General features: G+C 36.9%; 1 protein-coding gene across 5 annotated transcripts in view; it reads right to left on the bottom strand.

The window, feature by feature from the left end:
- Positions 1 to 15,478, bottom strand: part of HMBOX1 (homeobox containing 1) — a 185,245-nt gene that overhangs the window by 49,162 nt on the left and 120,605 nt on the right. For all 5 annotated transcript variants that reach the window (XM_021698797.1, XM_021698798.1, XM_021698800.1 and 2 more), the window contains one exon: positions 5,478 to 5,588. In XM_021698797.1, the coding sequence (XP_021554472.1) occupies positions 5,478 to 5,588 (111 nt within the window). The remainder of the gene's footprint in view (positions 1 to 5,477; positions 5,589 to 15,478) is intronic.

Here is a 15,478-nt window from a genome sequence, read left to right as displayed (position 1 = left end):
TGAGTCCACTTAAAGAGAGACTAAAAAAAAATCGTGTATCCAAATGGATCCAGAGTGAAGAGGTTGAAAAAGAGAACTTCAATCACGGTATACAGAGAGAAATGCACTGAGCCCAAGAATAGAGGCAGAGAATGTACAAGCGTTTTTTATTTATTTTCTAAATGCTTACATTTAGAGAAAAGAAAAAAAGTACTTTTTCATTTTGTGATTTTTCTTAATTTTGCATTTTTTCCCCAAAATATAGCAATGGGACAGTACCATTTACATTTATTCTGATGAGCAAGTAAAGTTTGTGAAATAAAAGAACTTCCTATCAATAAGCAGGCCTGGACTATGTGAACCTAGGTTCTTCAGTTTTTTATATCTAGAAAGCTGTTAACAAGGCAAATTAATTTCTTTTTTGCCTCTTTCCTTCTCTCCCTTCCTTCTTTCCCTTCTTCCTCCCTCTCTCCTTTTCATGAAACTGTATGTACCTTTTGAATATATAATGCAAGTACAAAATTTATAAAGACACAAAAGGTTATATAGTTAACAGTCTCCCTGCCACCCTGTATTCCCAGTCTCTCAGAGCCTCTACAGAGCCTTCTTAGCTCCAAATAGAGTCTGCTAGAGATGTTCTGTGCTTACATAAGCATATATGTACGTGTATGTATTCCTTCTATATAAATGACAGTATATCTATTGTTTTGTACCTTACTTTATTCACTTATGAATTTGATATTCCTACATATAAATTCAATTCATATAAAGCCCTCCTTTAAAAAAAATAGCTATATAGCCTCCTTACTATTCCATTGCACAGATATATCACTTATTTAACCAGTTTGTGACTGAGGGACATTTAGGTAGATTCCAATCACTTCTGCACTGACCTGCAAAGAAGATTCTCATGTACTATAAGTACCTAATGACCAGACAGTGGATAAGCTATTTTTAGGTGCTAACATAATTTTAGTTCATCTTATCCAAACAGAATAGTAGTTTCACAATGTCCATGAAGAAGAAACAATACAATTCTTTAGCTATTTTATTTTTAAAGATTATATTTACTTATTTGACAGAGAGAGAGCGCGCACAAGCAGGTGGAGCGGCAGGCAGGAGCCTGACGTGGGGCTCAATCCCAGAACCCTGGGATCATGACCTGAGCTGAAGACAGAGGCCCAACCAACTGAGCCACCCAGGTGCCCCTCAAAGGTTATTTTAAAGTCAACAAAGCTGAATTCACCTAGAAAGAATTCTATCATATTAGGTCTTACAATAAATGTAAAAATGCAAAGAATAACTTCTAAATATTAAATTTTAATTGCTAATATTTGATTACTGTTGATGCTATGAAAACTACCAATTGACAATTACAAAGTATCCTCTTCTCTTCAGAGGACTTTAAGTTCTGTCCTACAGAACCCCTATGGATTTGGTTTTCAAATAAAAAATAGAAAGTCCTTTAAAAAGGGATAATCATTAGCAATATAACTTCATTGAAAAACAAATGCATATAATTAGGGGAACTTATTCTTTTCAATTTATTTTTAAAGCAAACTGTACAGCCAATATGGGGCTCGAACTCACAACCCCACACCAAGAGTCACATGCTCCACCAATTGAGCCAGCCCAGGCACTCCTAGGGGAACTTATTCTTAAAAGGAGGTACTACCTCCTTAAAGAAAGCAACTCCTTATCAACAGCTGGATGAATGCTGTTAGTCCTTTCCCATTTTCCTGTTTCAATGCCCTAGTTCCACCTTCCTCCAATTTCCTGATGATGGTTTAGCCCCTAACTCTGGTTCCAAGACAAATTGAAATAAAAAATAAGATCAAAAACAAAAACAAAACAATAATTTTTTAATAAAACAGCTTCAGAAGAACATTGTATCACCCCAGAGCTAAAAACTGGATTCTTTTTTTTTTTTTCCCCCAAATATTTATTTATTTATTTATTTGACAGAGAAAGAGACAGCGAGAGCAGGAACACAAGCAGGGGGAGTGGGAGAGGGAGAAGCAGGCTTCCTGCCGAGCAGGGAGCCCGATGTGGGACTCGATCCCAGGACCCTGGGATCATGACCTGAGCCGAAGGCAGACGCTTAACAACTGAGCCACCCAGGCGCCCAAAAACTGGATTCTGATAGCGGTATTCTGCAGATCACCTGCAGGGGCCTGAGAGCTGCACCTTAGTCCCCTTCCACTTTCTGGCCAGTTCATTTTCCTGGTATCCTAGTCCCTGTCTGAGATTGGAGCCCAGCCCTGAAATCCCAGTGTGGGATGGGAATTTAGCCTCACCAACTGTGATTAGATTATATGTCAAGGCACCGTTCTATGTGCCAAATCCAAGAGACAAAAAAATCCCTTCTCTTATGGAGGCTGATGGCCTGACACAGTTGGCTAGTTTTTGTCCTCCAAATTCTTCACTGTTCTACCCTATATATTTTTGAACATCTTGACAATCCCTTTGGTGCTCCCCCCATGGCAGGCAACTGCTGCAATGTGACCAGGTTTATGAAAGCCCTAGGTACAGTTCCTTATTTACCTAGCCAAATCTTTGCTATCAGCCTAAGCTGCTCTATTAAGCAGACCAAGTGCGAAGTTTTTGTTACTTGCCATCTGATTTGCTTTGCTGTGTGTGGGTCACGGGAGAAGTGATGTCTTTGGAAAGACTGCTTAGAGCTGAATGTGAAGTGTTGTTTCAAGTATGATTTATCTTAAGACTGTCCAATATGGTAGCCACTAGCCACATGTGGCCATTGAGCACCTGAAATGTGGCTGATTGGAAATGGTATGTGCTTCAAGTGTAAAATACAGACTAGATTTCCAAAAATCAGTACAAAAAGAAAGAGAAAGGAAGGAAGGAAGGAAGGAAGGAAGGAAGGAAGGAAGGAAGGAAGGAAGGAAGGAAGGAAGGAAGGAGGGAAGGAAGGAAGGAAGGAAGGAAGGAAGGAAGGAAGGGGGGTGCCTGGGTGGCTCAGTCAGTTAAGTGTCTGACTCTTGATCTCAGCTCAGGTCTTGATCTCAGGGTTGAGTTTAAGCCCCACATTGGGCTCCATGCTAGGTGTGGAGCCTACTTAAAAAAGAGAGAGAGAAAGAGGTCTTTGTAATTTTTAAAAGTACTGATTAAATGTTGAAGTGTTAATACATATTTGCTAAATATATTATTAAAATTAATTTTAGTTATCTCTTACTTTTTAAAATGTGACTACTAGATAATTTTAAATTATGTGTCATTTACATTATATTTCCACTGAATTGTGCTGCTTTAGAACATTTAGCTAATGGCAGCAACAAAAGTCATTATTTTGAGAGATTTGCTTACATAGCTAGCTATCATTAGAAGAATACCTAAAAATCAAAGTTCTTTGCAGAAAAACTGCTAGCTAATAAATGCTGAAGGAATGCTAAAGAAGATCATGATTATTTTGCAAACCCTAATGAATAACTCATTTAGGTAAGCATCAATTGATGCTAAGACCACTGACAAAAGGTTGCTGTAGAAGAGGATATCCATCCAGTGGCAAAATCATGCCCTATAGATTATTTACAAACTGCAAAGACAAGAACTGGTGGTCATTACTTTAACAAATGATCAAACTTAGCATATGATAATGCTACAACCTGACATTACATGCCTCTTGATATATGAGGTAAATGTTACTGACAAAGCATTTTGCCCTAATGTTTTATTGTGAATTTTCAAACACACATACAGCAACAATGAAAGAATTTTATGATGAAAATCTATACTCAATATTTTACTCACTTTATCACATTATCTATCCATCTCCTTATCCATTTTATTTTGATGCATTTCAAAGTACATTGTAGACATTACTACATGCCCTTTCTAAATAATCTATGAAGTGTTCTTGCCAAAAATGTTTAACCTGAATCTAATCAAGCCTCTAAACCTAACTTCTAGTTTACAGGAAATACAGGGGCTATAGAGGAATAAGTTAATTGATACTAAGAGGAAACAGAAAAATCCAGAATATGGGACATTCTGTAACATTAGATGGTTTAAGAAGTGTATGTTATAAAAAAAAAAGTTTGAATGACTAGATTTAAGAGTCTAAAGAGACATATAACAAATTCCAATTTGTCCACCTAAATCATAAATCACTATTTTTTTCAGATACTATTTAATAAAAAACCCATTCTTGTAACAATTAGAGAAATATGAATATAAACTAGATGTTAGATGATATGGAATTATTATTAGTTTTCTTAGACGTGGTAACAGACTGTGGTTATGCAGGCGATTACCTTTTTCAGGAGATGAATGCTGAAGAGAAAGAGATGTATTTACATGCATATACATACATACATAGATTTTTAAATTTATTCATTTATTTATTTTCTAGGGATAAGGCAAATATAGCAAAATGTTAACAATTATTGTATCTAAGAAGAGAGTAAAGAGGTATTCACTGTGCTGGTCTTTCAACTCTTCTGTACATCTGAAACACTTCAAAATAGAAACTGGGGGGCAGGGTAGATTAAAAAAAAAACTCATTGTAGAGAGGCTGAAATGGTCTGTTCTGTTTTGTTCTGCCTGGGGCTTTCAGATCAGGAATGTGATCTTTAAAAAAAATCTTACCACACACACATACACACAAATATGTTTCTCTAACATTATTTCCACCTCAGAGTCAATGCTATTATTAGCTAAGTCTTCAATATGCAATATTCCAACTGATGATTTAATCTATAATAAGCAAAGGCTTTAATGCTGTAGTATTACAGAAGACAGTTCTCATCGCCACCAGTCTGTGTAATGTATAGATGAAAGACATGTTGCCACAAAACTTCAGACTTTATATACCACTTGTTAAAAGTATCCTACCATAGATCTTGCCTATTTCTGGCAACTTCAGACATAAAGGTTTTGGTGATCTTTTTCCTTCAGATTTCATTCTACTTTCCAACCTATTGCTGCTTCCAAAGTTATCAGGGCAGCTTCACCCTAAAGTCCAAAGACATGCTCATCACCCAGGTAATTAGAAATAGAAAATCATTAGCAGAGATCACTGGACACGGTATAGCAATAACTAAATAAAAGTATGAAATTTACATTACTAACATTTACAAAAATAAAAAACCAGGTATGTGATCTTACATGTGTACCTACAGTCGAAAAAAAGAAAACAGCCACTGACAATTATGACCTGTCTTCCAAAGTATCATTAGAAATAGCATATAACCTGGAAACAAAGAGGTGCCTTGGAGGAATGAGTGAAAATGACTAGATAGTATTAGACACTAAACTAAAAAACAGTATAATCAGGGCTTAGGTTTTACAGTTAATGCTCTTTGGGCGAGATTGGGCACATTCAGGGTGGTATGGCCAGAGACAAGAGTGCTCTTTGGGAAAAAGGAATAACAGTAAAGTATGAAATCACCTTAGTGAAGATCAGTCAGCACAGATTTAATAAAGTAATTAATTACATTTGTCTTGTTTCAGATGCAATAAAATAAGGAAATGATATTTACCAGGGTTTGTCTTCTCAAGTTGATACCATCGGTAAAATGCTCTTTTCTTCTGTTCACTCAGGTCTGATCCCTGCTGCAACAGCCAGTGAGAGATCCGGCTCTGACTGATACCTGTGGAGAAAGAGAAACAGCTGTTGCAGGTACTGAAAGTACAGGGAAGCTGAGGGTTCTGTTGGTTCTAGGTTACTGGGTGCTTTATTCTCTGTGCTACTCTATAATGAAGCAACTCCAGCAAACTCTGTAATACCGGATTTCTTTGTAAAGACTGACTGCACTGTCTAGAATATACTCAGAAATGATCTACTAGAGGTCAAAGCATTTTATTAACCAAGACGTGAAAGTGGTCTCTAAAATTAATCCATCAGCTAGGTTCATGTGAAATAAATGAAGAGATTCCTAATTACTAGTTATATGTCGGAAGTTGATTAGATTTGTACTCCTACCACCACCACCTGCAGCCCAATCCTGGTTGAGAATATTAGAACTTTTACCAGACACTGAGAAGAAAGGGGAAAAAAAAAAAAACCAAGCCAGCAAGTTTTGCTATTCATGATCAACACTGAGAAAAAAGATTTAGGGCCTGAGAAAGGAGAAGTCATTGAAAACGGCATCTTCAATAAAGTTTCTGGCTTATTTGTTAATTCACACAGGCATTTTCAGACTCGTTACTATTACTACAGATAACAAAGAATTGGAAGAATTTTAGTCTTATGCTGCAATACGACCTCTTAAGAAATCTCAAGAGGTAAAGACATTTTTCTAAGACACAGACTTATAAAAAAACTGAACAGAATATAAAGCAGTAGTTTTCAGCTACCTCTAAGAAGTTCTTGACAGCAATTAATTAGAAATGTGAAAAACCTCCACATGTGAAAGTAAAAAAGCATGACTAAAACTTAACAGTATGAGAATCACATGCTTCTCTGGTCGTTATAGCTATTCCAAAAATGAATAATTCAACATACAACTGGCAAAAGCAAAGAATAATAGGAAAGATAATACTATCTTATGCGCCTATAAGGCACTTTCCAAAAGACTATTCAGCTATCATAGAGGGTTAACAGTATCTAAATTCTCCCAAGGAATTACGTATGGTAACTGGATGGTACTGAATGCCACCTGTGCCAACAACTCTTTAAAGCTATAATGCACAACAGGAAGAGTGGTTATCAGGAAGTAACACATCTCCTAACATGAGAAGGAGCAGGAGGTCTGGTGATCACATTTAAGTCATTAAAAGCAAGCCCCCAGAGTTTCATACTTTAAAAACCTATGTTACAAGAAAATTGGGAGGAAATTGGGGAGAGGAGATTTGTTAAAAGAGAGGCTGGGGTTTGCATTATGCTTCTCTGATTGGAAATACCTTTCACTTTCAAAGGGTGAAAGTCAAAACAGTTTTCCAAAACCTAAGTGATCACACTCTCAAGTAGTTCACACGGTAGTTTCCCGGTGGACCGAGGATCTATGTGATGCAGGTGCGGCAGCTAGCACGGTATGCTTGTTCTAAGAGAATGCAAATTATTCTGGATAACTAAATTGGCTGTTTAGCAATGCTATCACCAAAAGTCTAGCTTCAGACATTATACTACTTTTTACATTACTTTTAAACAGGAGTGAAAAAAAAAAAACATTCACCACCATAAAATCAAAATTGGTTTTCATGTCATAAAATGAAACTATTTTATATGGATTCTTCATATTGGTACCATACTACTCAGAAACAGAGGAAATTTAAGAAAAATCTGTTAAGGAAAAAAAAAATATACAGAGATTCTGAAACTTCCAGGATTGACTCTTCTGCACACAGTCAGGTCACAGAGCCCACTAGATATTGGAGCTGTCCAGGTTCTGGCTGTGCTGTAGGGAAGGAAGAGGGCAAATGCCCATCAAAAGGAGATTAAATTATGGTCTATTCACATAATAAAATACTGGTCAGACTTTTAAAATGTTCTAAAACAGCGATCAGAAACAAACACTAACACAAAAACAAACCAAACAAAAAGCCATCAATCCCAGGTTCGGGCAAGGAAGTAGAGTATATGGAATTCTCACACTGCTGACAGAGGGGTAAGATGTCAGGGTCACTTTGAGAAACAACGGGGCAGTATCTACTAAAGGTGAACATATGGATACCATATGGTCTAGCAATTTCTTTCCTTGATATACAGCACAGAAATTTGCACATACTCAATAGAAATGTGGGGCAAAAGGCATGTACACCTTGTACACATACAGGCTTACAGAAGCACTACTCATAATAATCCCTAATCTGAAACAACTCAAACACCCATCAATAGGAGAATACATAAAAATCATGATTTATGCATTCTACTAAAGACTACCATACCAAATAGAAAAGGGATAAACCACTGCTACATGGAACCACATAAATAAATCTCACAAAAATAATATAGGCCCCCCAAAAAGCCACGAACATAAAAAAGCCACACACGACTGTATGACTCAATTTATATACAGTTAAAAAACAGACACAACTTATCTATATATGAGTGGTTACCTATGGATAGGAAGGTTAATTAACTGGGAGGCAGTATGAAGAAAGGTTATCAACATCATTACTGATTTTTTTTTTAAAGATTTTATTTATTTATTTGAGAGAGAGAGAGCAAGAGACAGAGAGAGCGCACGTGCGCACACACAAGCCCACGAGCAGGGGGAGGAGCAGAGGGAGAGGGAAAAGCAGACTCCCCGCTGAGCAGGGAGCCCTGAAGGATGCAGGGCTCCATTCCAGGACCCTGGGATCACGACCTGAGCCAAAGGCAGACACCCAACATACTGAGCCACCCAGGCGCCCTGGCATCGTTACTGATCTTGATCTGGATGGTAGTTATACATGTGTCTTCACTTTGTAAAAGTCATTAAGCTTGGATACTTTTCTCTGTATATATTTCAATTAAAAAAAAGTTCCCCCCAAAGTCTTCAAAATTCTATGCAATGTTTAAAAAATAAATTGGTATGTATCAATATGGAAAGGTGCCCACGATAGAAATGAAGAAGTATATAGTCTTACGAATATATTTTTACATAATGTACATTCTGTTTTGTATAGTAAGTAACAAAAGCTTACACATAGCCAAAGATACACAGTAGGAATTTAGAGTGGCAGACTCTTCCTACATTGCATACCTTTATATTATTTTCTTAATCTTCCTACAAATATGTATTAATTCATTTTATTTTTAGCCTTTCCCTATAATCACTACATGCTTTACTGGTTTTAAAAACACTGTAATGAAGTTAAACAACAGATATGTGCAAAAAGAAGTTAATTTCAGCCTTCTCTTGTCAATTCCCCTGAGGTAAGCAATGTTAAATGTTAACATATGTTGTTCCACAATTTTCTCCATGCGTAATTATTAATTTAATAAAACAAAAGGAAAGAAATAAAGAATATCTTCCCTATCCAGTCTTTTGTGTGAGGAGGAAATAATGTCTTCCCTGTATATTTAATATCAGTTTTTTTTTTTTTTTTTTAAAGATTTTATTTATTTATTTGAGAGAGAGAATGAGATAGAGAGCATGAGAGGGGGGAGGGTCAGAGAGAGAAGCAGACTCCCCGCTGAGCAGGGAGCCCGATGCGGGACTCGATCCCGGGACTCCAGGATCATGACCTGAGCCGAAGGCAGTCGCTTAACCAACTGAGCCACCCAGGCGCCCAATATCAGTTTTGATATAACAGAGAAAACAAAGTAATAAAGCAAATAGTTTTTTTCCAGAAGAGGCACTATAAAAACTAAATATGTACAATAATAACATTTTGCAGTGATTTTTCTTAATTAGCAGCTTGCTGATAAGTAAGTTTCCTCTAACACTCATCCTTCTGTGCCTGGTCCAAGCCTTTGGAACTTTAGTTGATCTAGGTGTCAAAAGGCCCTGCCGCGGGTGCCTGGGTGGGTCAGTCGTTAGGCGTCTGCCTTCGGCTCAGGTCATGATCCCAGGGTCCTGGGATCCAGCCCCACATTGGGCTCCCTGCTCTGCAGGAAGCCTGCTTCTCCCTCTCCCTCTGCCACTCCCCTTGCTTGTGTTCCCTTTCTCACTGTGTCTCCCTGTCAAATAAATTTTAAAAATCTTAAAAAAAAAAAAAAAAAAGGCCCTGCTGCTTTTCTTTACTGTCTGCTTTGGCACTTCTCCTTGGGAGAAAAATTCCCTAACTCCCCTCCCACTGCTGAAAAAAAAAATCATTCTCCACATTTTTTAGCTCCTCAAAACCTCTTCTCCACCTTTCACAGGGCAGAAGAAAAGAAAAAGTCACATATAACTTTCATAACTCTCTTACACTGAGATACTAAAATTAACCCCCCATTAATTTCTTTCCACTAAGAAACTGGTCACATTGTATTCAAAGGATGAAAAATGCCAGTCTCATTCACATTCTTTTCCGAGCTTCAGCTTCATCATGCTCCTTCCAGTTCCTCAAATGCCATGCTCCCTTCCACTAGAGGGCTCTCTCCTACAACCCATTCTGGTCAAAATCCCTAATACCACAAATTTGAATGTTTTCTCTTCCTTCCACTTCCTGTGCAATGTGACGCTACTGACCAATCACATCATCTTCATCCTTGAAATGTTAGATACACCTATCCAATGCAACTTTTTGGTCAGCTTCAGGGACTGCTTTGCTAGCTCCTTACAGATGTTAGTGTCCCCAGGGTTCTATCTCTAAGAATCTTCTTTCATTCTATATACACTCTTCCTTTGGTCATCACAATTATCAACAATCATGATTTTAAAATTCTAAATGCCAATGACTTCCAGAGCACCAGACTCTTCTTTCAAACCATCTGCTAGATAGCTTCATGAGATTTTCCCACAGGGCTTCAATATTGTTAACTTAATTTATATCTTCTTCTTTTAAATCTGCTCTTCTTCCTGGGGCGCCTGGGTGGCTCAGTTGTTAAGCATCTGCCTTCGGCTCAGGTCATGACCCCAGAGTCCTGGGATCAAGCCCCACATCGGGCTCCCTGCTCGGCGGGGAGCCTGCTTCTCCCTCTCCCCTCTCCCTGCTTGTGTTCCCTCTCTCACTCTCTCTCTCTGTCAAATAACTAACTAACTAACTAAATAAATAAATAAATAAAAATCTACTCTTCTTCCTGTGTCCCCCATCTCAATTCTACCTTCCACTCTACTCTTTCTTCCAATTCTCACATGATTACCATATCTAATAACTTCTTAAAATTCTCTTTATGTTCTCTCCAATCCTCATTCCTGCAGTTCGGAATCTCAGCCTTGTTTGCCTGGACAACTGAAATAACTTTGATAAGAGAACAAGCCACCTAAGATCCACAAAGACAAAATCCTCATGATCAGATCCTTCTTAATTACAAGGTCACTTCACAGTTGAAAAAGTGAAATGTGATTTTTTTTTTTTTTAAGATTTTATTTATTTATTTTACAGAGAGAGATAGCAAGAGCAGGAACACAAGCAGGGGGAGTGGGAGAGGGAGAAGCAGGCTTCCCGCAGAGCAGGGAACCCGATGTGGGGCTCGATCCCAGGACCCTGGGATCATGACCTGAGCTGAAGGCAGATGCTTAACGACTGACCCACCCAGGTGCCCTGAAATGTGATTCTTCAGTAATTTTCTACTTGAGAACTGTAGTCATCTCAGCGCAATCAGAGTTGTATGTCAAAATTTAAAACAATTCTCCATAAAAGTAATTTATAAACGTGCAGAAAAAAATTCCATCCTCCATCCCAATTTTTCTCTTATTTCCTATCCTAGAAGTTTATTTGGTGTGAATCCTTCCAGATTCTTTCCTGTGCACTTAAGACATAAACATGTACACATATATACAGCTAAGTTTTTTTAAACACACATTTGTAGTTATTCTATACAGAATAAGGAATGTTTCTGACATAATTGTAATTTTCTCATGTACATCATTCTAATGGTTACATGGTATTCTACACCACAATCCACTTACACATTTACCTATTATTAAACATTTCAGTTGTTGCTAATAGTTTACCATTGTAAATGATGATGCAATAAATACTCTATGCATATCCTTGTGCACATGAATGGATGTTTTAGGATTGATTTACAAGAATGGAATTTTTGGTTCATAGCATATGAGCACTTAAGTTTGTGACAGACAAATACCAGATTGTCCCCCAAAGAAGGCTGTGCCAAATTTTATACTCTAACCAATAGTGATGAGACTGTCTCCCTACATTCTCATGATTACTGAATACTATAAAACTTATTTTGAAAGTCTGACTTTCTTTTTGTAATACATGCTCATTATTTAAAAAGAATTATAAGCAATTTCGAGGAAAGAAAAATTAAGAAGAAAGCTAATAAAAAAACACACATCCAAATTCTTACCACTTAGAAATAACCACACTCATGATAAGACCATTCCAAGCATATGTAGACATATGGTAGGCAGAAATCATTACTAAAGATGAACATACGCATACCATATGATACGCTACAGAATTTTAAAATATAAAAACATAAAATTCAGTTTGATTTGAATGCAAGAAAAATTTTTTTAGTAAAGTAGAGTGAAAATAAAATATTACTCAAGTTTAGTAAATGCTTCTATAAGGCAAATAAGGTACCTAAAAGAATGCATAAAGGCAAGGAAAAGGATTATACAAAAACATTAGGAGGTTGGAAGCATTACTTTCTACCTTGTGGGCAGTAGGTAATGGCTCCTGGCTAAAAACGCTGAGGAAATTAGCAGGCTGTGGTGGCCAGGCTCTAAAATGACCCCTAATGATCCTCTTTGTCTTCCTCCTTTTGTGTAATCCCCTCCAACCCTGTTTGAGGGTTCGTGTGTGCAACCAACAGAATAGGGCAGAAATGACAGTCTGTAACTTCTGACACTAGGTCATGAACAACATTACAGCTTCTGCCTTGCTCTCTCTCTGATTGTTGGTTCTAAGGGAAGCTCGTTGTCATGCTGTAAGACCACTCAACCTGACCTATAGAGAAACTCATGTGGCAAATAACTGAGGCATTCTACTAACAGCTACCCAAGTGAACCATCTTGGAAGTGAGTCCTCTAGTCTTAGTTAAGCATCCTAATGACTATAACCTCCTGAGACACCCCGAACCAGAATGACCTGTCTAAGCTGCTCTTGGATTCCTGACCCACAGAAACTGAGATAATAAAGACCTAGGTTTCAAGTTGTTAAGATCTGATGTTATTTCTTACACAGCAATAGATAACTAATACACATACAAATACTATAATTTCCCCATCTTTCTCCCTGGCCTGCACACCTAACTCCTGATACTTGGAAGATATTTTTGCATAGTCAATGTTTATATTCTGTTCTAGATTCATAATTCCCATGGTTGTTTACTTATAGTTCTAGATTCAAATGGATTCAAGATTCACCACAGTTTTTTTTTTTTTTTGATTCACCACACAGTTTATTTTTCGTTTTTAATCGAGGCATATTTTACCTACAATAAAGTACACTACTAATATATATTTCAATGGCTTTTGACAAATGTATACACATATGACCATTGCTCAAATTAGTATACAGATTATTTTCATGCTCCCTAAAAGGTCCTTCTGTCCCTTTCCAGTTAAGTCCTAAATTCTACATTTTCAATTTAATTTTTGGTTGGTAAGATTTCTTCATCAAGAAGTTTTTATCACTACAGGTTTATTGGTGTTGTACTCCCCAGTCCTTGTGTGCTTATGTTTGTCCTCCATGTTTATTTTTTGAGGACAACTCTATAAGGGAAATAATTTGGGAGGGATTAGTCTTTCCTTCAAAATCTGTTAAACAGGAGTGATGTCTGTGGGAATGGCAGAGTGAGGACCTCTGAAAAGCAAGTCCTCTAAAAAAGCAAGAAGAGCAAAAGATGCTCTGCCATAAAAATACTGGCAAAAATTGTAGAATCAACTTTTCCAGAACTCTGGAACTTAACCAAAATTTTGCAACAATCCAAGGAGTGCTTATTCAAGAAAAAATGCTGACTTTTAGTAAGAACAGTTGTATGACATTCTAACCAGACCTACACCCATTCCCATCATCACAGTGGACTTGAAAACCAATATTCTTGCAATCACAGTGAAAACCAGGAGTGGCCGAGTAGCCAATGGAGGGAGTAAAACGGGTTTGGAGTTCCCCAAAACACCATTCAAAGAGAACTGTCATTTTTTGACCTATCTGGCAATTCCCTGGAAACTCCCATTTGTAAGGCTCGCCCTTATTTGACCTGATTCACATCTTATTCAGCGTAAATAGCCTTTTGCCTAGGAGGGGAGAATGAAGGGAGGTGGTTTATTGAAAACAATCTGTGACAATCATTTACCATTGCCTTAATATTAACTGAGGTAATGATGACAGTTGGGGCAAACAAGGAGCTGACCAAAATATTTAAAAAGCTGAGGAATGAGATGTCTATGAGTATCTCTGAAAAGCTTTGACATATTTTTGGGAAATCTAAAAGATTAGGCACATGTGTAGTACTGTGTACCTGCCCAGGTCTATGTGCATGATCATAGTAATGTGCAAACACAGGAAAAGAGCTGTGAAAGCACTAAGGTCTCACCTCTGGCTAACCGGGAGGCATGGTATAAAGAGAAAGTGAAGGCAAAGGCAGAATTATGAAGTGCCTACCTGAGCATTAAAGGCATGCAGACCCCTCTGCAAAGCTGGGAAACTTATGGGCCCCAGGCATTTAAGGAAATCTCTGAACAACAATTAACTGATAACTAAGCTAACAAGAAACTTCACCACACCACAAAAAATACTGACTTTACAGGATTAGTTCAGGAAAGTCACTAAACAAAGAAAGAGCAACAATATCAAACAGCAACATAACAAAGCCAAGGATAGGGAGGAATCTGATTGCCAGATTTCCACATTATATTACTTAAAAGTGCCCAGTTTGAAAAACAAAATTTATAAACCATGCAAAGAAATAAGAAAGAATGACACATACATAGCAAAAGAAGCCATCAATAAGTGTCTTTGAAGAAATCCAGATGTTGGACTTAATAGAGAAAAATTTAAATCAGCTATTTTAAAGATATTCAGAGAAGTAAAGAAAAAAAATGTCTAGAGAACTACAGGAAAGTTTAAGAAAAATGCCTCATCAAACAGAATATCATAAAGAGGAATCACAAGAAAGAATCAAATAGAAATTCTGGAGTTGAAAAGTACAAAAAGTGAAATGAAAAATTTACTAAAGAGGTTCAACACCAGATGTCAACTGGCAGAAGAAATATCAGTAAACCTAAAGACAGGTTAACTGAGATGATATATTATGAGAAACAGAAAAGTGAAGAAAGAGTATTTGAAAAAATAATGGCCAAATAATTCCCAAATTTGATAAGAAAACATTAATCTACAAGTCCAAGAAACTCAGTAGTATTTAAGTAGGGTAAACTCAGAGATATCCATACCTAGAAACATAAATTGTTGAAAATCAAAGACTAAGATAAAATTTGAAAGCAGCAAGAAAAAAGTGATTCATTATGTACAAGGAATACTCAGTAAGATTAATAGCTGATTTCTCATTAGAAACTGTCAGAAGTCAGAAAGTAGTAAGATGATATATTCCAAGTGCTGGGGGAGAGAAAAAGAATGTCAAACAAAAACTCTATATCCAGCAAAACTATCCTTCCAAAATGAAAGAGACATTAATATATTGCCAGATGAACAATAATGGATAGAATCTGATGTCAGCAGACCTGTCTTACAAGAAAAACTAAGAGAATTCCTTCATCTGAAATGAAAGGACACTAAATAGTAATTCAAATACACATGAAGGATAAAGAATGCCAGTAAAAGCCATTAAACATAAAAAACAGTATAAATTTTTTTTGTTTATAACTCCTTTATCCTTATTTGATTTAAAAATGGATAATGCAGTAATTATACATCTAAGTTGGTGGGCACACAACATATAGCATGTAATTTGTATGACAATAATGGCACAAAGCAGGGGGAGAGGGAATGAAACCATAAAGGAGTCAGGTTTTTCTATATTATTGAAATTAAGTTG

The sequence above is a fragment of the Neomonachus schauinslandi genome, chromosome 2, assembly GCF_002201575.2.
Source record: "Neomonachus schauinslandi chromosome 2, ASM220157v2, whole genome shotgun sequence".
Taxonomy (NCBI): domain Eukaryota; kingdom Metazoa; phylum Chordata; class Mammalia; order Carnivora; family Phocidae; genus Neomonachus; species Neomonachus schauinslandi.
Note: the sequence above shows the minus strand (reverse complement) of the source record. Positions and strands in the feature narration are given on the sequence as shown.